General features: G+C 56.5%; 1 protein-coding gene across 4 annotated transcripts; it reads left to right on the top strand.

The window, feature by feature from the left end:
* Positions 1-236: 236 nt before the first annotated feature.
* On the top strand, positions 237-20638 carry LOC118671683 (MYCBP associated protein). Of its 4 annotated transcripts, XM_036340316.1 has the most exons (19): positions 241-493; positions 7001-7131; positions 8365-8524; positions 8688-8791; positions 9605-9788; positions 10042-10157; positions 10697-10847; positions 12280-12395; positions 12485-12600; positions 12991-13102; positions 13650-13839; positions 14274-14461; positions 15490-15636; positions 16374-16790; positions 17202-17323; positions 17955-18070; positions 18513-18658; positions 18783-18953; positions 20319-20638. In XM_036340316.1, exons 1-19 carry the CDS (start codon positions 451-453, stop codon positions 20418-20420), a joined length of 2832 nt encoding a protein of 943 aa, XP_036196209.1. In that variant the 5' UTR covers positions 241-450; the 3' UTR covers positions 20421-20638. The 4 variants fall into 4 exon arrangements, with proteins under 4 accessions (XP_036196206.1, XP_036196207.1, XP_036196208.1 ...); XM_036340314.1 differs by having other exon boundaries at positions 238-493; positions 18513-18953; positions 20319-20426; XM_036340315.1 differs by lacking the exon at positions 20319-20638 and having other exon boundaries at positions 239-493; positions 18783-19147.
* The last annotated feature ends 1127 nt before the right edge of the window (positions 20639-21765 follow it).

Raw genomic sequence — 21765 nt, forward strand, 5'->3', positions numbered from 1 at the left:
AAATTGGGGGTCAAGAACTGAAAGCAGCAGTTATGTGAAGGCCCCTACGCTGGGGGGGGGGGGGGGGGAGGGGACATGGGCTGATTTGGGAAGCGGCGGAAGGCCAAAGTGGCTGCAGCGAGCGTGGGCGGAGGGAGGTCACCAGGTGCAACTGAATCCAAGGGGCGCCCTCCATGGGTTTGCGGCACGAGGGAAAGGAAGGATGCAGTCTTGGCTGAGCAAGGGCAGAGCGAAGCCGGAAGTCCGGGCAGTTGGGGAAGGGGCTGGCAGCCACAACACCCAGACGGGCTCCCCCAGCTCCCGGGGCCTCGCCCCACTCCGCCCCACCTCGCCCCACCTGGCTGGTGATGTCAGGACGCCACTTGTGACGTCACGGTCGGGCCCCGGGGGGTTCCACGCCGGGCCCGTGCAGAGGAGGAGCGGCCCGTGGCGGCACGTGAAGCTGATCCGATGAAACCGGTAGCTCCCAAGCCGTCTCCGCCCAAGTTGTTCGGTGCGTGCGCGCCCCCGCGCGGGGCGCTGGTTGCTATGGACGCGGCGGCGGCGGCGGCCGCTGGGCCGGCGCGCGCAGGGTCGAGGGGTCGAGGGGTCGCGGGGTCGCGGGGACTGCTGCTTGGTCACCATATCCAGGGTTCCCGCGGGGTAGGACCAAGCTCTCAGGCCGGCAGACACTATGAAGTCTCTAAAGAAGGAATCCCGCCACAGGATAACTCCAAACAAATTCTTGGAGGCTGCAGAGAGCTTGAAAGGTTGGCGCTGGCTGCCTTGGGCGCTCAGGAGCCCCGGCAGGGGCAGGGGTCCTTGGACGGGATTCACGACATGGGGCCTGGAGGATGGGGGTGGCAGCAGGATGGAGGTAAAGCTCTCTGGGGAATGGGGTACGAGGCCAGGCGTACTCCATACCTTAAGAGATGGTGAACAAGGCGGAGAACCCCTCCCGCCCCCAAGGGAGGGAGCACGGGGCCCTGGGGCTTTGAGGATGGGGAAATAGGAAGTGGGGGATCAATTGTTGGGGAGATGGCCTTGGGCAGGAAGGCATGGGAGACCCCTACCTGGAACCATATCTTAGGATGGGACGCAGAAGGGGAGATCTGGGTGGGGGGGAGGGGGAGAAGAAGAGCCAGGGAAGTTTAAGATGAGGAGAGACAGGACATGGGGTCCTTGGGGAAAGAAATTCAGGGAGGAATGCAAGAAACATGTGAAGTGGGCAAACAACCAACCTCAGTGGGATTCTCAGGGGGAAATGGCCGTGTCACCTAAAAGCCCTGCTGGAAAGCAACCAAGAAATGCTCACTTGGCTAGTTCTCTTTCCGACTACCTTTCCCCACTACCTGCGTGCTGGGTGACACCTGCCCGCTTGTTTAACCTGGAGACAGTCGCTAGACATGACAGCTTCCTGGCCTCTGCGGCTCCCCTCTGGGTGCCGGTGGGAGAGCCCCAGGGTGCCTGACAGCAGGCTGATCCCCAAGGACATGTTCCCATTTGCAACTCACCCTCCCTTCCATCTTTTTCTTTTTCTTCTTTTTTTTTTTTCGGTTTCCATTTATGGAGGGCCTGATGGGAGTGGGCACTGTGCTGGCCAACAAAGGTATAGGTATTAACTGTGTGGCCCCAGCCGTCAAGAAATGGATTCCAGTGGCCTCCCGGAGGAGTAACCAGGCACTAGAAATGCTGTAATACAGGCACCTGTAGGCATTACGGTGGCTTAGAGCACCTGACCCGGTCCTCGGGTGGTGGACATAGGAGGGAAGGTTTTTGGAAGAAGGTGACATTTCTGGCGAACCAAAAACAAAATAGAAAGGAGCACTTTACTTCTCCAGGTCTAGGGAGCAGCGTGAGCTGAGGCGCGGAACTGTGAACGTGCATGTACGGCCTTGGTGGCCGGGGCAGAGCCGGCCGGTGCGGAGGAGGGGAGGGAGCCAGAGGGGCCTGCGCAGGTGCGTCAGACCATGAAAGCCCACTGTGAGGAGAGGGGTCCGTCGGCTTGGAGTCAAACCAACAGGAGCTTAGCTGATTTTCAGTGGGACTTTCTTTAATGCTTCTTTATAGTACGAAAGCCCGATTTAGGCTGCATTTCGATGCTGTTTCACGATACGATCTTTTGTTGTTGCGTTAATCCTCACCCGAGGATATTTTTCCGTTGATTTTCAAAGAGAGTGGGGAGAGACAGAGAGAGAGACATTGATGTGAGGGAGACACATCAATTGGTTGCCTCCTGCAGGCGGCCTTGGCAGGAGCCCCGAGCAGGGCCAGGGAGGAGCCTGCAGCCAAGGCACTTGCCCTTGACAGGAATCGAACCCAAGACCCTTCAGTCCGAGGGCCAACACTCTATCCACTGAGCCAAGCTGGCTAAGGCGCGATGCACTTTTTTAGCAGTTAAGAGAGGAAGAGAGAAGACTAGCTGGTCTCCTTTCCCAAGGGCAGTCAAGGGCTTTTCTAGCTACCACTTACCTAGTCTCTGGAGATCTTATCAGATTTGAATAAATCAAGGAAAGATTTTTCACTGCATATTTTTAACGAGGGGAAGTTGAGTTTATTAGATAGCCTTTGGGTTAATAATATGCACCAGGATGAGGAGGGAGGGAATAAAGCCAAAGTGTTCAGTTCCTCTAAATATCTCAGGGGAAGCCTCTAACCACGGCCCCCTCCCCCCATTAGAATACAGCTAACCAAGTGTAACCTTGTAATCTTGTGGCTAGGTTACTCCAAGGTCTCTGAATTATAAGCAAAAAGCAGCAAATATTGTGACTGTAAACCTGTTTAGAGGTCCCAGCCCTTTCGACTTTCAGGTCTTGTTGCTAAGGCACAGGGGACTCTCCCAGGTCCCCCTCTCCCATCAAGTAAAGCTCTGCTCCGGTAGGGACGGCCTCTCCCTGGGTTCCCCAGCACAACCCTGAGGTCAGAATTCCCTGAAGACTGTCATCAATACAAAAAAATAACATCATTTAGATAAAACAAGGAGCAGAAAGATGGAGACCCGGTTTCTCCTCCCTCTGCAGCTAGCCTCTCTCCCTGCCCACGCCTTCCCTACCCCACCTGAGCACCCTGCTTCCGGCTGCCTGGTCTAGCCCCAGCAGAGGTATCACCTGACTGCCCCACTCCAGGGGGCTGACGTCAGGATCAGCTGTGTGACTCAGCAGGAGCCCCACTCAGCTTGGGTTTCCAGACCAGAGAAGAGGAAACAGCGAGACCTCTAGTCTACACCGTCAGTCGTGAGACGCACTTGGACCCTTCAGCATCTTCCTGCAGGCCCTAAAGTGACTGCAGTGGGGTTGTCCTTCCTCTCCGGTCTCCCCAACTTGCCTCTGCCCCGAGAGTCCCTCTGGCTTACCCTCACCGGATGAATCACTCTGAAATGCTGCTTTCATGTCATTCTCCCTGCTGCCGAGAGAGGATGAGCAGCTGCTTCTGCTTTGCTTTACAAAAGCCGCCATGGCCTGGTGTCCCCGGTCTCACTCCCACCTCCTCCACCAGCCTCGGTGTCACCACGCCTCACAAATGCCATACTCCGCCCCGCCTCCACCTTGGCTCCAACTGTGACCCCACCTGGAACACCTCCGTCTGCTGCTCCACCTGCAAAGCCTTCCTGTCCTTCAAGGCCGAACTTAGCCTGTGAAGCTCCCTCTGACCCCTGCGGCTGCTCTCCCGAACCTCTGGCTAGAGCCCTAAACTGCATGAGCCACATCCATCTGTTCCCGCTTTGACATGGAACCAAACCCATTATCATCTGTGCCACTAATTTTAGGCCCTTATGCTATGATTTGTGTGTGCGAGTGTCTGGTGTCTTTTTCAGTTTCTCAGCAGAAGGGACCATATTTTAACCTTTTTTTTAAACCATCTTCTCCATACTGCATAGCACCTCCTAGAAGGTACTTGGTAAATATTTTCCAGGGTGAGTGAAAGTTTAAAATGTACGTATGACTTGCAACATTTTGTATAACTAGAACACACCATTTCCTGACCGTATATTAAGAGAACCTTCTCAGATAAGCCTCTGACCAGAGTTCCACTATTCCAGAAATCTGTTTTTTTAAATTCTTTATTGTTTAAAGTATTACACAAGTCTCCTTTTCCCCCCCATTGACCTCTCCTCGGCTGCCCCCACCCCCCATATTTCAGAAATCTTCAACAATGGTGACGTTTTATACATTCAAACACAATCATTAGGCACCCCCCAGTAACAAGCACAGAGATGGAGATGTTTAATCCCCTGGGAAGGCATAGAACCAGCCAAGGTGATGGGCAGAGGAAGCAGATGTCCTGGAAAAGAGAAGTAACACCATAACATTTATAAAAGCAGACCCTCCGTTGGTACCAATTCTCTCTTGGGCTGCCACAAACTTTGGTGACTGTATAGGTTTTGTAAATCAAAACCCAAGGCGGCACCCCCACACGTGGCAGTGGGTGGGACCAGAGCCACGCGGTTTAGCTGCCGATGCTGCCGAGTTTCCGCCGACCCCATGGCCGAGGAGATGGACTCGGGCCCGTGGGCAGAGCTGAGAGTTATGTTTGGAATGATTCTGGCTTAGGTTTTCTTGTATGTGTGCTGCTTTGTCACCAATTATGCGGGCATTTCCTAAAAAAAGAGACTCTGACTTTGGTAACCAAAACGCTGACTTTGATGTTGTAGCGAGATTGTCTTTTAAAAAACGGCGAGTGCTGGGAGAAGCAGCGGACAAAACCCGGTTCTGTTTTCAGGTCCCTGAGGTCGGGACTCGGGTTTTCTTTTGATTATTTTCTGAAGGCCTTACCGCAAACCATTCTAGACCAGAGGGCAGCAGACAGGAGGACCCAGCCAGAGAAACGAGATGCATGTGACATGTTAGCCCACCTCTGTGGGAGGAAGGCAGGGAGCGCGTCCTCTTTGGAGAAGGACTGGCTTCTGGCATGAGTTCTCCATGCCGGGCTCCGGCCTGGCCCCTGAGAGAAAGAGGCTCAGATCTCTCCAGCTCCATGAGCCACTGTCATCATCAACCGCTTCGTGATTGCAGTAGACCCCTAAGTAACCTCGTCCTCGGTTTTGCACCCCCTAATCCAGCAATTCTCAAAAACCTGTGGGTCGCGACCCCTTTGGGGGTTGAACGACCCTTTCACAGGGGTCGCCTAAGACCATCGGAAAACACATATATAATTACATATTGTTTTTGTGATTCATCACTATGCTTTCATTATGTTCAATTTGTAACAATGAAAATACATCCTGCATATCAGATATTTACATGACGATTCTTAACAGTAGCAACATTACAGTGATGAAGTAGCAATGAAAACAATTTTATGGTTGGGGGTCACCACCACATGAGGAACTGTATTAAAGGGTCGCGGCCTTAGGGAGGTTGAGAACCACTGCCCTAATCCATTCCTTGCTACGTCATGACCCCCCGGGCGAGGTCCTTTACACGGCTCACTAAGCACTTGGTGATATGGCTCCTATGTCCCTCTCTGGGCATGCCTTCCTCCCTCCCACCTCGCTACCCTCCAGCGATTTTAAAAACATGCTTTGCGTTCCAGGGGTGCTCCATTCTCTCTTGCCTCTAGGCCTCTTCCTGCTAGTTCCTGTAGACTGCCTGGTCCCCAAACCCTTCCCCTGGTCTATGTTCTCATCATCCTCCATTTCTCCATTTAAACGTCACCTCATTAGGAAGCCCTCCTTGACTACCCCCAGAATTGGGTGGGGACCCCCGGCTGCTCCCATAGTTTCAGCCTGACAGCCTTGTCTTCATGGGTATGTACTCTTTGAAGCCTTATATTCCCAGAGCCTGGTACATAGAAAATACTTAAACAGTGTGTATTAAATGGTCAGCCATGGATGTTCTGTTCCCCCCAGAGCATCGGTGTTTGAACCAATGCCTTAAAGAAGGCTGATGCCGCCTTCACCGGTTTGGCCCAGTGGATAGAGCATCGGCCTGTGGACTGAAGGGTCCTGGGTTTGATTCCGGTCAAGGGCACATACCTCGGTTGCAGGCTCCTCCCCGGCCCAGGTCCTGGTCAGGGCTCGTGTAGGAGGCAACTAATCGATGTGTTTCTCTCACATCAGTATTTCTCTCTGTCTTTCCCTCTCTCTTCCACTCTCTCTCTCTCAAAATCAATAGAAAAATATCCTTGGGTGAGGATTAAAAAAAGAAAGCTAATGCCTTCACCCATGAGAATGGATCAGTGCTTGCAGTGGAGGAGGCTGAGACAGCATCTAGCCCAGGTGTCCCAAACCACTGTGCATCTGAGCCACCTACAGAATTTTATAAAACCAGCTCCCCAGGCCCTGGCTCCATGCAGGAGCCAGGAAGCTGTAGTTGTAAAATTCACCTGAAGATTCGGAGGAAGACATTGGACTAATATTTGGGAACCACTGATTTAGAGTCCAGCTTCCTCTTTTTACAGAAAGGAAGACTCGAGGTCAAGAGAGGTTAAGTGAGGTACCCAAGGTTGTCCAGCTTATAAGTAGCACAGCCTGGGGGGGGGGGGCGGGGGGGGGGGCGGGTGAGGACATCTTTTGATGTCAATTCCAGCTAAGAAGCCTCAGTCAGTGAGGCAGGCCAAGGGCCATGGGTAGGGGAGCCTTTGAGAAAGAACTCCCACTGCCCCAGGCAAGTGCAGCCCAGTGTCCCTGGCAGCCTCTGCTGCCTGTAGCCAGCTCTGCCTCCCCGCTTTGGGGCCTAATATAGTAGTACTAGAGGCCCAGTGCATGAAATTCGTGCACTTGGGTGGGGTGTCCCTCAGCTCGGCCTGTGCCCTCTCGCAGTCTAGGAGCCCTTGGGGGATGTCCGACTAATGGCTTAGTCCCGCTCCCTGTGAGTCCAGCTCAGGGCTTCTGGCTGAGTGGTGCTCCCGCTGTGGGAGCGCACTGACCACCAGGGGGCAGCTCCTGCATTGAGCATCAGCCCCCTGGTGGTCAGTGCGCATCATAGCGACCGGTCATTCCGCCATTCAGTCGATTTGCACATTAGCCTTTTATTAGAGGATATCTATCTAGAAGCATTTGTAACCTCCTGTTTCTCTTCAGAAAAGAAGCAGCGGGCAAAGATCCCTGAACAGTCCACACCCCCCATTCAGGAAGAACCTGAGCCTGTTAGCAATGTCCTACAAGGAGATGACATTCTGGCCTTGGCCATTAAGACGGAAAACTTGAAGAAGGTAAGGATGCAATCCAGGGAGCCCTTCCTGCAAGAGCTTTTCTCTCCCAGCCTGTGTGTTCTAGAACATTAACCATGTCCACCCTCTCCACCGCCTCCCTCCTCATAGGGCAGGTCTGATTCCATGGAAAAATCCACTGGACCCATGCTTTTTCCACTTCTGCAGCTAAAGGAATGTACTGTGTTTATCTGAGCATTCCTGAGAATATAGAACCGCAGGGGAACGAGAGAATGAGGTGTCTTGCTCCCCGCGGAGCCAAGAGCCATCATCCCCATTTCACAGACGGGAAAATGAGTTTAAGGAGCAAAGTCACAAATGCGGGTAAACCTGCTACTCCCTGACCCCAGGCTTTACCTGAAATAATCGGGCACTTCTCACCTGAACTGTCTGGAGCAGCGGTTCTCAACCTGTGGGTCGCGACCCCTTTGGGGGTCGAATGACCCTTTCACAGGGGTCGCCTAAGACCATCGGAAAACACATATATAATTACATATTGTTTTTGTGATTCATCACTGTGCTTTCATTATGTTCAATTTGTGAGGCGAACGTGATAACCACTACACTACGGAAACCGCTATTATGTTCAATTTGTAACAATGAAAATACATCCTGCATATCAGATATTTACATGACGATTCATAACAGTAGCAACATTATAGTGATGAAGTAGCAACGAAAATAATTTTATGGTTGGGGGTCACCACAACATGAGGAACTGTATTAAGGGTTGCGGCATTAGGAAGGTTGAGAACCACTGGTCTGGAGGCAGAAAATGTTTTTGGGGTTTTTTAAATCCTAACCAGAGGATATGTTTATGTATGTATGTATGTATGTATGTATATATGTATGTATTTTAGAGAGAGAAGAAGGGGGAGAGAGAGAGAGATACATCAATCGGTTGCTTCTCCTACATGCCCTAATGGGGATCAAACCTGAAACCTAGGTATGTGCCCTGACCTGGAATCGAACCCACAACCTTTAGGTGTACGGGCCAATGCTCAACCAACTGAGCCACCCAGCCAGGGCATAAAATGTTATTTCCCCCCCTTGAAGACATTATTAAGTCTCTTGTCTGTTGCAGAGGCGTTTTCCTCGACAGAGCATATGGACAGAGCGGGAGAAACAGATTTGTCCGCCTTCAGGAATTCCACAAAGGCTGCGGACAGAGGCGACGGGGTGTGTTTCCTCCTCCCGATCTCAAGTGGAATTCTCCTCTGTTTTGTTTCTTTATAGCAACACATTCCTCGCTTTATTGAAACAGCAGATAAATCTGACATTACCCAGAAATTTCTCATCCGTAAAGTCAAACCCAAGGATCCTGGGAGGAAGGTCTGCCACTTTGTAGCACACCCTGCCGCTCCAGATGCCACCACGAAGCCCCTGGACTACTCCGGTATGTCCGCCCCGGCCCCGTCGCCGCCGGTCTCTGAATTCGTGGGTCAGCCTTGAAAGAAAGCGGGGGCGGGAGGGGGGGTCTCCGTCAGAAAGTGGCCCCCGGGAATCATTTACATCCGCTCCCTGCAGCTTGTCTTTCCCCTCCTCTCCCCTCTCCCCAGGCCCCCGTGAGAGTTTCTATAGCGGCAACCAGATCCTGCCCCACCACATCCTGGGGAGTCTCCACGACTTCAGGAGAATTGCAGTTGCTCAAGGGAACATGGAGGTTCGTTTGTACAGAGCTGCCTGGACGGGACAAGTCACCGAATCCATTCCAGTCTCACACCTGGCAGAGCCAGGCAGGCCTGGGGTTAAAAAGACAGTCTAGTGCCTGGGCCCCGGAGTCTGAAGTGATAAGGGACCCCCCACCCCCACCCCCGAGCTTCAGCCCAAGTCAGAAAGTCACTCTAAGGACACAGAGGTGCCGTGGGGAACCCAGAGGCAATGGCGCGCCTGGCTTGGTTAGACTGAACCCAGAAAGGCATCAGGGTTCCGGGCCTGTGCTCCCTGACCGCCTTCTGCTCCCCTGTGCACCGGCTCCGTTTTCCCTTCTCCAAACACTGGCCTGTGCTCCTCCGTCCCCAGCTCCGGGGCCACACAAAGGGCCTGTGTGTGTCTGACTTTCCCAGCATGCGGTGCTGCTCGCTGTCTCGGCTCCTTCGCTTCCCTGGTTCCCAACTAAGAATCTCATTGGCCAGGGGCTAGCCTGGGGTCATCTAAAAAGGACTCAGTCACCCTGCAGGGGCGGGGGTCCATGAGCATCCGTGGGAAGACAGACACACGGAAAGCTTTGGGACACAGCCTCAGCACGAGGTCCCCATTCTGGGGGGGGAGGAGACTGGCAGCCATTTCCAAGGCCCCCCCCCCCCCCCCCCCGGTTCTGGGACCTGTTTTCTGTCACTCCCAACCTTTGGCTCCTGAAGAGGCGGGATCCTCAGCAGAGTGGGGCGGACAGCAGGGATGTAGGCCTAGAGAGGTCTCGGCTCAGCCCCAGCGCAGCGCCTCTCACCACCCTCCACGCGCACCCTGTGCTTTTCAGCTGGCTGAGCTGATCCACACCCCACCCTGCCTGATGACCCTCGACCCAGCTGCAGAAGAGCCGAAGCAGGAAGCCCCCAAAGAGGAGAAGCCACCTCCCTGGGCCCCACCTCCCCAGCACAACTTTATGAAAAACTGGCAGCGCAACCTGGCCCTGTGGAAGAGGCAGCAGGAGGCCCTCAGCAGTGAGCAGAGAGGATGGGCGCCCGCCGGGCCCACCCGGCACCCAGGCCCTGCTGCCCGGCGTCTTCTCTCCCTGCGCCCGTCCAGTGACGGCCTCGGGCTGAGCGTGTGGTGCCTGCCGTTCACTCACTCCCCAGTGTCTCTCCCTTGGCGGGTCCTGGGATCAGTCAGGGATGGGGCTGGCCGGTGCTGAGTGCTGGGCCCCTGTTTGCTGCGATTCGGTGGAGGGGCTGCATTCTCGGCTCTTCTCTCTAGGACTCCTGAAGAAACCTGTCGGCGAGCTGCTGATGCACATCGGGGAGACCTACAGACAGATCCAGGAGGAGCGGGCGGTCATTGACCGAATCTTGCCCACGCAGCATGATGGGAAGGTAAGGACGGTGCTCCCGCGTGCCCCGTGAGGAGGGGGTCTGGACGCGGATGGCTGCCTTGGCGTGCACAGCGGGGAAACGTAACAAATCTATCCACTGCAAAGCAGCGTTAAGCCCTCAGGGCCTTTAGTAAAATGACATTATTGGTCCTATTATTGGGCGTTCAGGGACCAGTCAGTTACCTAATCCAGCCTGTGGTGGTGAATGTGAGGAGCAAGACAGCACAGGCCCTGAGTTCTTAAAACTGTCTTAGTGTTCCCTCTCGAAGGCCGAGACCCCAGCTTCTGGACCATCCAGGGTCCCCTGTTGTGTCTGGTGTGCGAGTGCAGTGGCCGCGCCACCCACGCTGTCTGGGGCCAGGAAAAGGCTATCGAAGGGCGTCCTGAGAACAAGAAAGCACTTGCTTCTCCTGCTCTCCCGGCTGCAGCGAGCCCCCAGAGCGAGCGTCTGTCGTCCGCGGTGCCCCGTCTCCCGGGCCCCCCAGCAGCCCCTCGCCAAGGTGTCCAGGTGACCTGACTTTGTCTGCCCATCCTTGCCAGTGCTCTGAGGAGTCCAGTGGGTTCTGGAGTCGACTGGAATACTTGGGGGATGAAATGAGGGGTCTGGTCATAACGAAGACAAAAAGTCAGCGCGGCCTCCTGGAGCCCATCACTCGCATCAGGAAGCCGTACTCCATCCAGAAGGAGATGGGTGAGGAGCGGGGCACCTGGGGGGGCAGGGAGGGAGGCAGACAGTGTGGCCCTGGTATGGCACCGACCAGGGATCAAGTCCCCTAACCCTCCGGAGGTCCAGTCCCCACTTCATTTAGACAGTGATAGATGGAAGAGGGGGCGGAAGGGAGTGAGATGGAGGCTCTAGGGCTGTGCGGCAGCCTGGCAGGCGTGAACCACGGTGGCCGCTGAGCACATGGAATGAGATGTAAGTGTAAACTATGTACTGATTCATACGAGAAATGCCTGTATATATAAAAGCCTAAGCAACCGAATGACAGAACAACTGGTCAACAGGTCGCTATGATGCACACTGACCACCAGGGGCAGACACTCAACACAGGAGCTTCCCCCCCCCCCCCCCCCCCCCCGTGGTCAGTGCTCTCCCACAGCCAACCTTTCACGGCCCCTCCCCCTCCCCTGGCCGGCCGGCCCCATGGCCCTGATCGGGTCAGCTGGCCAACCTCCTGCAGCCCCTCCCCCAAGCCAGACAACCTCCCGTGGCCCCGATTGGCCCTGATCACTGGCCAGGCCAAGGAACCCCACCCATGCACGAATTCATGCACTGGGCTAGTCTTATTAATAATTTTAATACGGATTACATGTTGAAATGATAATATTTTTGATGCATTGGGTTAAATGGAAATGAATTCCCCCTGTTTCTGTCTATCTTTTCCAACCATCTAGGCCAGTGGTCGGCAGACTGCGGCTCGTGAGCCACATGCGGCTCTTTGGCCCCTTGAGTATGGCTCTTCCACAAAATACCACGTGCGGGCGCACACGTACAGTGCGATTGAAACTTCGTGGCCCATGAGCAGAAGTCGGTATTTTGTGGAAGAGCCACACTCAAGGGGCCAAAGAGCCGCATGTGGCTCGCAAGCTGCAGTTTGCTGACCACCGATCTAGGCAATTTTAAATTACGTGCCTCTCATTTGTGGCTTGCGTGCTGTGTCTATTGGGTAGCGCTGCATTAAGGGCTGCCAGGGTTCAGAGCAAGCTGTTTGGCCTCTCTGGCCCCCCCGTGTCCACATCTGTGAAACACTGGCGAGGTTGTGAGAGGGTGAAATGAAGCATGGTGTTTATTAAGAGTTTCTGGCCCGCTGCTAAGCACTCAGTAAAAGTAGCTGCTGCTGTTTTTATGCGTTATCATCCGAAGATGTGCTGGTTTGGGAGCTCATTTTGCAGGAGTCCTGTGTAGGGTGGCCAAGGTGTAGGAATGGGGCAGGAGGACTGGAGCCCCGCTGCGCAGGGAAGCCATATCTCCCCGCGCCCCCCCCCCCCCCCCCGCCCAAACCCGCCTCACCCCCATCTCCTAGAAATGGTGCTGGGAAGGGTGTGTTCAGAGTTCTTGAGACTGAGGGGAAGGGGCCACGGCAGCGGCCTGCACTGAGGGTCCTCGGACCCTGCGGCAGGATTGCTGGCCCGGAAGGACGCGCGGTACCGCTACACCTGGGACCGGAGTCTGTTCCTCATCTACCGCCGCAAGGAGCTGCAGCGCATCATGGCGAAGCTAGGCTTCAGCCAGCAGGTTGGTCCTGTCTCCGGGCCCTGTCCGAGGCCCCTGAGCGGGGCACCTGTCTTCAGTCAGCTCATCTTTCCTTTCTTGGTCTCTCTGAGGATATTGATGGCCTGGAGGTGGTGGGCAGAGGGCAGCCTTTCTCAACGGTTACAGTGAAAGACTTTTTAGTGTTTGAAAAGAGCCAGAGAAGTTCCTCTGGAGACCTAAGGAATGCGTGAGTCGGCCTGGGCCCTGGGGAGAGAGTTTGGGGAGCGGGGCTCCTCTCCGATGCTGCCGCTCCCCGCTCTAGCCCATTCCAGCACCTGTGCTCGCTTCCCCGTGGCCATCTGCTCCCTCCTAGCAACCAGCTCCTAAGGGGGATTTCCCAGACATTCCTTCGCTGGTAAGGGGGCGCACCTGCGGTTCCGTGCCTCAGTGACAAGCAGCGCTGTGTGTCCCAGAACCTCCCGCCTGCAGGAAGGGAGCCGGGCAAGGCCAGGCTCCGGGGAAGCTGATGACGCCCCGGGGGAGGGCCGAGCTGGCAGCCACTGCTGGGGGCTCCATGCGGCAAGACGATGGCAGCCTCCTTGCCTCGGGGAAAACACACGATTGGTTTTCCTTACAGAGATTTATTGACCCGTTACCAGGAGACGGCCCCCATGCCTATTCTCGGCCCTTCTCTGCTGTTCTGCGGGAAGCCGGCCTGCTGGATCCGAGGCAGTAACCCGCAGGACAAGGTAAGCCTGCCTTCGCCCTCACCCATCTGCCGTCCGGATGGGCCTCCCTTGGGGCCAGTCTCAAGGTGACCGGCCGTCACAAGGAGCCTGCCGCCTCCTACGTGCATTTGTACCTGGCCTTGCACTCAGCATGTCTGAAAATGGTAACAGCAGTGCTGGCTCGACCCAGAAAAAATCACAAGGCCGAAAGGAGAGTCACAAGCCATCCCCGTTGGCGCCTAGTCCCCAAGAATGTATGTAAGCAAACTTTTCCCCTTGGGCATGGCTCTGAGAAGCTTCTACAGTATTCTGTGGGTGCTGAGGAGCAGACATGTCCATCAGGTAGAACATCTGTTTTGTTCTCTCATCCCACCGTCGATGGCACCTCGGGGACAGCCGCTCTCGGGGTAGGACACGCCTCTGTCTGAGAGCAGCCAGGCCCCGGAGGCCGGGGACAAGGGGGCACTCAGCGCCAGACCCAGAAAAGTCCCTGGCAAACCGGGATGAGTTGAACCCCCCGGGCCAGGGCCTCCCTCAGAGACGTGTCTCAGGCCTCCTCCTCCTGCAGAAGCAGATCGGCATCGCTGTCCGCCTGACCTTTGAAACTGTGGAAAGGGAGAAAACGTCTTCGGAACTGACCGTGGTCAATAATGGCACCGTGGCCATTTGGTATGACTGGCGGCGGCAGGTCCAGCCGGACGCTTTCCAAGACCTGAAGAGAGACAGGACACAGCAGTTTTACTTTAATAACCGGGAAGGTACCTAGGAGACGCGGCCCCACCCACCTTGATGTCCAGAAGCTGACGTCTAGCGAGTTCAAACCCCTCTTCCCTGCCTCCTCCCTTCTGTTTCCTCCGTGACGCGTGTTATCTCCCAACTTTTCATGTCTGTTGGGGGCAGGGAGGTGAGCCCCGGGGGAGGGGGGGCATTCTAGGGGTTCAGGTACATTGCACAGACCTGAGGCTGGGAGGACCAGCTGCGCCTGCTTCCGGGGGCTTTCCCGTTTCAGCACTGAAAGTCCCCCCAACCCAGGAAAGCCCTCCTCCCAGGGCAAAGCTGGACGGTGGGTCACCCTGCCTGGGGCTCAGTTACACGTATCCCCAGAGGCTTAGGGCCCAGCCACCTGCGGACACGCAGGCGTGGGGCTCAGAGAGCCCCTTCTCGGTGCACACCTCTGTCTCTGCCCCCTCAGGTGTGATTCTGCCTAGAGAAACGAAGACCTTCACCTTCTTCTTCAAGTCTGTGAATGCCGGGATCTTCCGGGAATTTTGGGAGTTTGGAACTCACCCCACCCTGTTAGGGGGTGCCGTCCTGCAGGTCAATCTCCACGCCGTCTCCCTGGCCCAGGACATTTATAGGGATGAGAGGACGTTACTGGAGGTAAGGGAGCCCGGGCCTCGGCCCCGCGTGGACATCAGCTAGGTCCCTCTGGCGTCCTTCCTAGCACTGCCTGCAGGGGTCTTGTTTCTCTCGGCCAGTCTTGCTCAACAGACCACCTCCCAGGACTTGGTGAGGTAAAAGATGGGTGGGCAGGCAAGAGTGGGGCGGTTTCGAGCCCCACCATCCCTGGCTCCCACCGCCAGGAAGAGATGAGACTGGGCCTTCAGGTGCAGACTGCGTGGAAGTACTTGAGCACAGACCCAAGGAACGACCCTCCCCCGGGTACTGTTTTTGTCCCCTGCTGTTTGGTACCCTCCAGTGGAGTTGCCTTTAACTGGCAAGACTTCAAAACCACAGAGAGCAATTTGCCCAGGAGGCAGGGGGGCCGGCACCCAGGAGTGAGTGTGAGGTGGGAACTGGGCATCTGCTGGGCCCCCACCGCGTCCATCGCCTGGCCGCCCAGTGTTGCTCTTTGTGGGGTTCCCTGGAAAGCTGTGCTTTTCTGTTCACTGTGGTCCCCAAACACGACCCGGCTGCTTCGGCCAGGGCTCAGCCTGCGGCGATCAGAGATAATCTTGACACATGCAGTGTCTGTTTTGTTCGCTGGTCTAGGACTGGCCTCTCTCGAGATGAGCCTGTTTCTGTGATACTGGCTGTGTGGCCAACTCACATGCTCAGCAGGGCCCGAACCGTGCTGCCCCTGGCCCTGCCTGGCCTTCCTAATCTATGGGAAATGCCGCCGGACCTCCTGGCCCCTCGAGGGAGCAACTTCTCTGGGACCGGTTCCTCCTCGGGGTCTTTTCAGCCTCTTTTAGGGAGCAAGGATGTTTGGGGAGACCCAGGGAGTTTTGAGTCTGGGAATAGTTGTGTGCGCGTGCGTGTGTGTGTGTGTGTGTGTGTGTGTGTGACAATGGCAGGAACTCAACCCCTAGGAAGGCACAGAGCCCCGAGGGACCTGGCTCCCCTCGGGCTGCAGCATGGGTTTCGAAGGCCTGAGCTGTCGTCTCGTGCCACCTTTCCTCCCCCAGAAGGAGCTGGCCTCCCACGAGGCGGTCACCATCGCGCAGAGCATACTGCAGGAGCTGCTGGGCGGCATCCTGACCCCCGAGCGCGTGCCGTCGCCCGTGGACGCCTACCTCACGGAGGAGGACTTGTTCTACCACAGGAACCCCCAGGTACAGCCCCGCACTGGCCCCCGCCCCTGTGAGTGCCCTGGGTGGGAGGAATAGCAACCCCTCCCCCCGCCCCCCATGCGCCAGGACCTGTGCTGAGCATCTTCCATGAGAAACTCACTTCACTTCCCAGCAGACCTGTGAGATGGGCACTACTTTTTTCTAAAAAAAAAACTTTATTGTTGAGAGTATTACAGGTGTCCCCCTCCCCCCCTCACCACTGCCCCTGTCCACCCAGTTCCTGCCCTGCCCCCGGCCTTCACCACCCTATTGTGTGTGCCCATCGGTAATGCATATGTGCACATAAGATCTTTAATCTCTTCACCCCCTCCCCTCTGAGACTCGTCAGTCCGTTCCATGTCCCCATGGAGATGGGCACTATTTCTATCCGATGTTACCTGGGGGAAATGGTGGCCGAGGGAGGTTAAGTAATTTGCCCAAGATCACGTAGCTCCTAAGTGGATGCTTGGTGAGAACAGCTTCACCAACTCCTTCGTTCAAACCCAACGTTACTTGGAAGCTCACATGCAAAAAAACGCTTGAAGTTGGAGATGCTCAGGTTGCGGGGGAAGAGGGGACATCCTCTGGCTAGAGCCACTCCTGCTGGTCCCTTCCCTGCCTCCTCCATCCGTGCTCTTCAGGGAATGGGGAAACCGGCCCCGGTCCACGGGCTCTGGGTGCCCCCATCCCCCCCCCAGCCCAGCCTCCCCGTCACGTGTCTTCCCTTGCCTCTGCTGCAGCTGCATTACCAGCACCAAGTAGTGCAAAACCTGCATATACTGTGGCACCAGTACATGGTCCTGCCCTACAAGGCCGAGGAAGGCAGGCCAAACGACGACGAGCACGCGGGCCTCCGGGCCTGGGCAGCCAGGACCCAGCCAGGCTATCTGAACAAGTCCCCGGTGCAGGTGGACTCTTTGACCTACCCTAAGGGCTCCGCCTTGGAGCCCCAGCAGGAGAATGCGTACTTCAAGGAATCCCAAGATGGTTTCAGGCCCCAGAGGGTCCGAGTAGGGGCCAAGACTTCTCCGTGGAAGAGCATCATGGAGGAGATCCTGGTGGAGGGCAGCCGGGACGGGGACAGCACCAAGAGCCCCTGGGAGCAGGCGGGCCTCCCGCCGCCCGAGTGGAACTTCTGCCTGGAGGACTTCAGGGAGGTGGGTCCCTGACGCTGAAGGCGTGGGCGGGGAAAACAGCTCTGGCGCAGCGGGGTGAGGGAGGGCCCCAGCAGTGCCTCTTGCCCCCACGAGCCCAGAAAGAAAACCTCCTGAGGGCCCGGAGAGAGCCGTCTCGGGGGTCATCTCTTTCTGTCTCAGGGGGCTAGGCCCCTGTGGTGCCAGAGGGGGGGCTCCCTCTCTGATCCTGGCAAACCTTGCAAAAGGGATTCGTGGGAACAGATTTCTGAAGGAGGCCCCAGGCTCCCACAGAAGGCAACCCCAGACAGGTTCCCCATGGCTACATCGCCTCCCGCACCCCTGTCCTCACAGCACCACCCCTGTCACTAGAGGACACGGGACCCTTGGTGTCCCGGGCACAAGGGTTGCTCATGGTACCCGTGACCCTGCCAGGAAGTGATGATGCTTCCCGAGGAGAACCAGAGAGAAGATGCCCTCATCAGGCTCAACAAAGCAGCCCTGGAGCTGTGCCAGGGACAGAGGCCACTGCAGTCTGACTTCCTGTACCAGATGTGGTAGGTGCCCCACCGGGCGAGCCAGCCTCATCTCCTCCCCTTCGTGGCATCGGGCCAGGGTGCTACACAGGCAGTCCCAGCATGCAAGGGTGCGGAGCTCCCCTGAGCTCAGGCCGCCGAAAGATGCTCCCACAGTCCGTGCTCGGCACCTGCCGCAGCCGCCCCTGCAGCCACCTGCTGCTCCCTGCGGAGCCGTTACAGCGGAGCAAGCACCTGGACCTTCATTTTTTTCTCATCCTTTGTTCCTTCTCAACGTGCAGAGGAATGAACGGAGGAGAAGCCAGAGGGCGGTGAGAAGAGGGGCGTATTCCACAGAAAGCCTCACTTCTCGGTTATCGGCCTTCCTGTCGCCGATTTGGAACTTGTGTGGAAAGGCTTGGGGTGGGGGTGGGGAATAAGTTTTCGCAAGGCCCTCAGAACACATCACTGGGAGCCTGGAGCTGGGAATCTCGATCAAGGTCCAGCCACAGTTTCAAACGCCCAGGTGCTGGTGAGGATGCTGGCTGGACAGGGGCATGGCATGTCCCTGGCAGCTCCTGGCACCAGTGTCTTGGAAGAGAAGGATCGAAACCTCTGCAGGTTCCAGGGCAAATGAAGGGCGATGGCTTTTCTCCAGTGTCTTGTCCTCTAGTTTTCAGCTGTGGCGGGACGTGATTGACGGCCTGGTGATCTGCTCCCTGTGGCTGAGGGCTCTGCTGGGCCTGCCTGAGAAGGAGACCATCTATCTGGACATTCCGGAAGAGCTCGGTCAGACTCCTCGCCGCCTGCCTGCACGCAGTCTTCCCCGTCCCGCTGCCTCCGCCCTGCACACCCTCTGGGGGTACCTCTGTTGATCCATGGAGTAGGCCCCTGCTCGCCTTTTATCTGTTGCCAAGGTTTGGAACCCAGAAGTGACCTTAGTATCACCAGGGTTCACGTCCCTCGTTTTACAGATGGAATCTCAGAAGGATTAAAGGGTTTGCCCGTCCCGTCCATGCGGGAGCGGCGGAGCCGGGACGAGAAGCAGGCCCCTTGCCCCTGCCCCACAGTCCCGTTCCACAGGGCCATCCACCCACCCCTGAACCCGGGGCTCTGCTCCTCGTCTGTGGGAATTCTCTCCAGGCTGCCGAGAGCACTGGGCTTTTCCTGACTCCCGCCTATGGGCGCAGCCAGGCCACAGTCCATACTGTCTTCCACTCCCCTCCCTCAGATCAGAAAACGCCTTCCACCATAGAGACAAAGGTGACTTCCGGGAGAGCTGGGAAGGAGGACCGGAAAGGGGTGGCCCAGGAAAGGAAGCAGTTGGGAATCAAAGATAAAGAAGATAAGAAAGCAGCCAAGACGCCAGGGAAAGAGGCAGGTTCCGGGACACGGTCTGGCCCGGGGCCACACGGGGCTCTCGCAGTGGCTGTTCTGGAGCAGGCCCCGGACCTCCCTCCGGAGCTCACGAAGGCGACGCGTGTCTCCTCTCTCCGAGCAGGACCGTCTGAACAGCAAGAAGCTGAAGGCAAAGGACGACAAGAAACCTGCGAAATCTTCCAGTCGGGACAGGCTCTACGTGGAGGACCCTGCCCCCGACATCATCGTCGCATCTCAGGAGCCCATCGATCCCCTGGTCCTGGAGAAATACTCCCAGAGGATGTACACGGAGGTGAGGGCACGGCCCAGGGCTCCGCCCTCCTCTCCCTCACACCCGTTCCTTCTGCAAATGATAAGCGCCTACTGCATCCACAGTGGAAGCGGCGCTGCCCTTGAGAGGGGCAGCCTATTGTGTGAGACAGACTTCGTGAATGGCGATGAGCACTGAGGAAGAGAGAAACAGACCAGAGCCAGGGGGACGACAAAAGGCCCAGCGGGGCGGGGGGGGGGGGGGGGGCTCATCGAAAAGGTGACATCAAACAGACTTGAAGGAAGATGGGGGAGGTCCTGTGGACCCCTGAGGAGCAGTGCCCTAGGGAGAGGGAGCAACGGAATGCCAGGGGAGGGAGGAACCAGGAGGACAGGGGGCAGAGGGGCCACCACACCAAGAGGGGGCAGGTCATGTGGGGCTTTGTAGGCTATGTGAGGACTCGGGGTTTTTCTGAGTGAAACGAGAAACCATACAGGGATTTGAATGGAAGAGGGACATGGTCTGACGGGGAAACAGACTCAGTGTGTCAGAGGGCATCTTGGCCGGCGTGTTCCTTGGGGGGAACACCACGCTGAGTGGATTTCTAGCAAGCATACGGGTTTTGAAACCCCAGAGAGACTTCATGGCAATGCCCTCTTAAGCAGGAGGCCCTGAGAAACTCACCATGTGCTGCGTTGGGTTTGCAGTTACAGTTGCTGTTCGTTTCGGGGGGGGGGGGGGAGGGGGGCGGTCTACAAAGCCACATTCAGTCTGTCCGTCTCACGGCAAGGCTTTGTCCTCCTCTGGCGTGGACAGCTGGGTGGCTGGGATTATGTCCGCACTGTGGGGACACCCTGGATCTCATTTGATCAGAAGCCCCATATGCTGCTGGTGACATCCCTGAGATGTCTGAAGGCTGATGGAGGCAAGTTACCGTAGGTCTCTGAGGACCCGTGCGGTGGCCTTTCTCAGCTTTCTGAAATTAAGAATCAACTTGCTGAGGCGTGTGTGGTCCAGCCCCACTTAGGGAACAGTTTTGGAAACGTTTCAGTATGTGGGTCTGTGATCTTACAGGAAGGAAAGTTGGCGCCTGTGAGGCCAGAGTAGGATTGGGCCACCCCAAGGGAGTAAATGGACACTGCTCCCCGGACCCCAAGAATTGCCCCTTTGACCATCCTGGGCCCCAGTGTCCCCATACGTCCCAGGGCCCCGACTGGTTTGAAAAATGCAACTCCTTACAAAAACCAAAGTTCTACAGAAATTCTCACCACACGGGTCTTGTCCCCCCTCGAGCTGTTCTCAGTGTGGAGTGAGCATGCCCACCCTCGTAGCACAGTGGGTGCTGCCTCACGGAGGTGTTTTCCACAGAGCAAGCCGTAGCCTGTGACGTTTGTCCTGTTCTTCCAGGTCTATGGGCTGCTGGACACCATGGTGACAGACCTAATGGTTCTGGCTGATGAGCTCAACCCCCAAAGGGACGTTGAGCAGCCTTTGCGTCCTTGCACTTGACTCAGGTGCCCAAGCAGCCTTCTGGGCAACTGGTTAACAAACAAATCAATAAAGAACCTTTAAGTTCCTACCACTTCCCTCAGGCTTCATGTCGTGAATGCCGCCTCCTTGATGAAAGCAGCTCATGGCCCAGGTCCTCCCAGGTGGTCCCACCTGCCGTCAGGCCTACCCCACCCCACCCTGTCTCAGTTCCTGGGGTCACCCAACAGGCAGAGAGAGGCACGCACCTGGGGAGGTGATGTGTGGGGTGATGAACCTCAGAGCACGTGGGTAGCAGGAGAAGGAATGGAGCAGATGGTAGGACAGATAGCATCACCCCTCCTCGTTCCTGCTCCTGGCCTTCCTTGCCCCACACGTTTGGGGTAGCGCTTTCCAGAGCCGGGTCTTCCCCAAGTGTCACCACCAAGTGTGACAATGTATGAGACTCGGAAACTAGACGCCCTGGGACCTGGCTCCCCGAGACCCTCCCACTGCAGCTGGGGCCAAGGGCCCTGTCCCAGTGTCTGAGGGCGTGCTCGCCGTCCTCTTCACCCCTAGAGGCTGGATCCGTTTGTCCTCAGCCAGAGGTTACTGTTCCGGATTTCAGCGTGTGATCCTACCGCAGTGGTTCTCAACCTTCCTAATGCCGCGACCCTTTAATACAGTTCCTCATGTTGTGGTGACCCCCAATTTCATTGTTACAAATTGAACATAATTAAGGCATAGCGATTAATCACAAAAACAATATGTAATTATATATGTGTTTTCCGATGGTCTCAGGCGACCCCTGTGAAAGGGTCGTTCTACTCCCAAAGCGGTTGCGACCCACAGGTTGAGAACCGCTGTCCTACAGGAAGGAAAGCTGGCACCTGCTAGACTCAGCGGTTCTCAACCTGTGGGTCGCGACCCCTGAAAATACATCCTGCAGATCAGATATTTACATTAGGGTTCATAACAGTAGCAGAATTACCGTGATGAAGTAGCAACGAAAATAATGTTATGGTTGGGGGTCACCACAACAGGAGGAACTGTACTAAAGGGCCACGGCCTTAGGAAGGTTGAGAACCACTGAGAGCCTCTGGCCTCCTTGCGCCACTTTTCTGCCTTCAAACCGGCCTCTGGGCTTTACCCTCCGCCCCTCGCTGGGAGAAATGTGAAGTGGGCAAGAGAGGGCTCTTGGGAAGAAAGGTGCTGTTAGCGCAGACTCAGTACCATCCTTGTTCTCTGGCCAGGCTCCCTGTGTGGAGTGGGCCCCAGGCTCCCCGAGTCTGACAAACAGCGCTGCTAATGGTGGGCTTGTTGCCCGAAGTGCCGATGGAGCAGAGGTGGGAGTGGGAGGCTGAGGGGGTGGCCACAGTCTCCCACC

Source organism: Myotis myotis, unplaced genomic scaffold (genome assembly GCF_014108235.1).
Source record: "Myotis myotis isolate mMyoMyo1 unplaced genomic scaffold, mMyoMyo1.p scaffold_m19_p_17, whole genome shotgun sequence".
NCBI lineage: Eukaryota > Metazoa > Chordata > Mammalia > Chiroptera > Vespertilionidae > Myotis > Myotis myotis.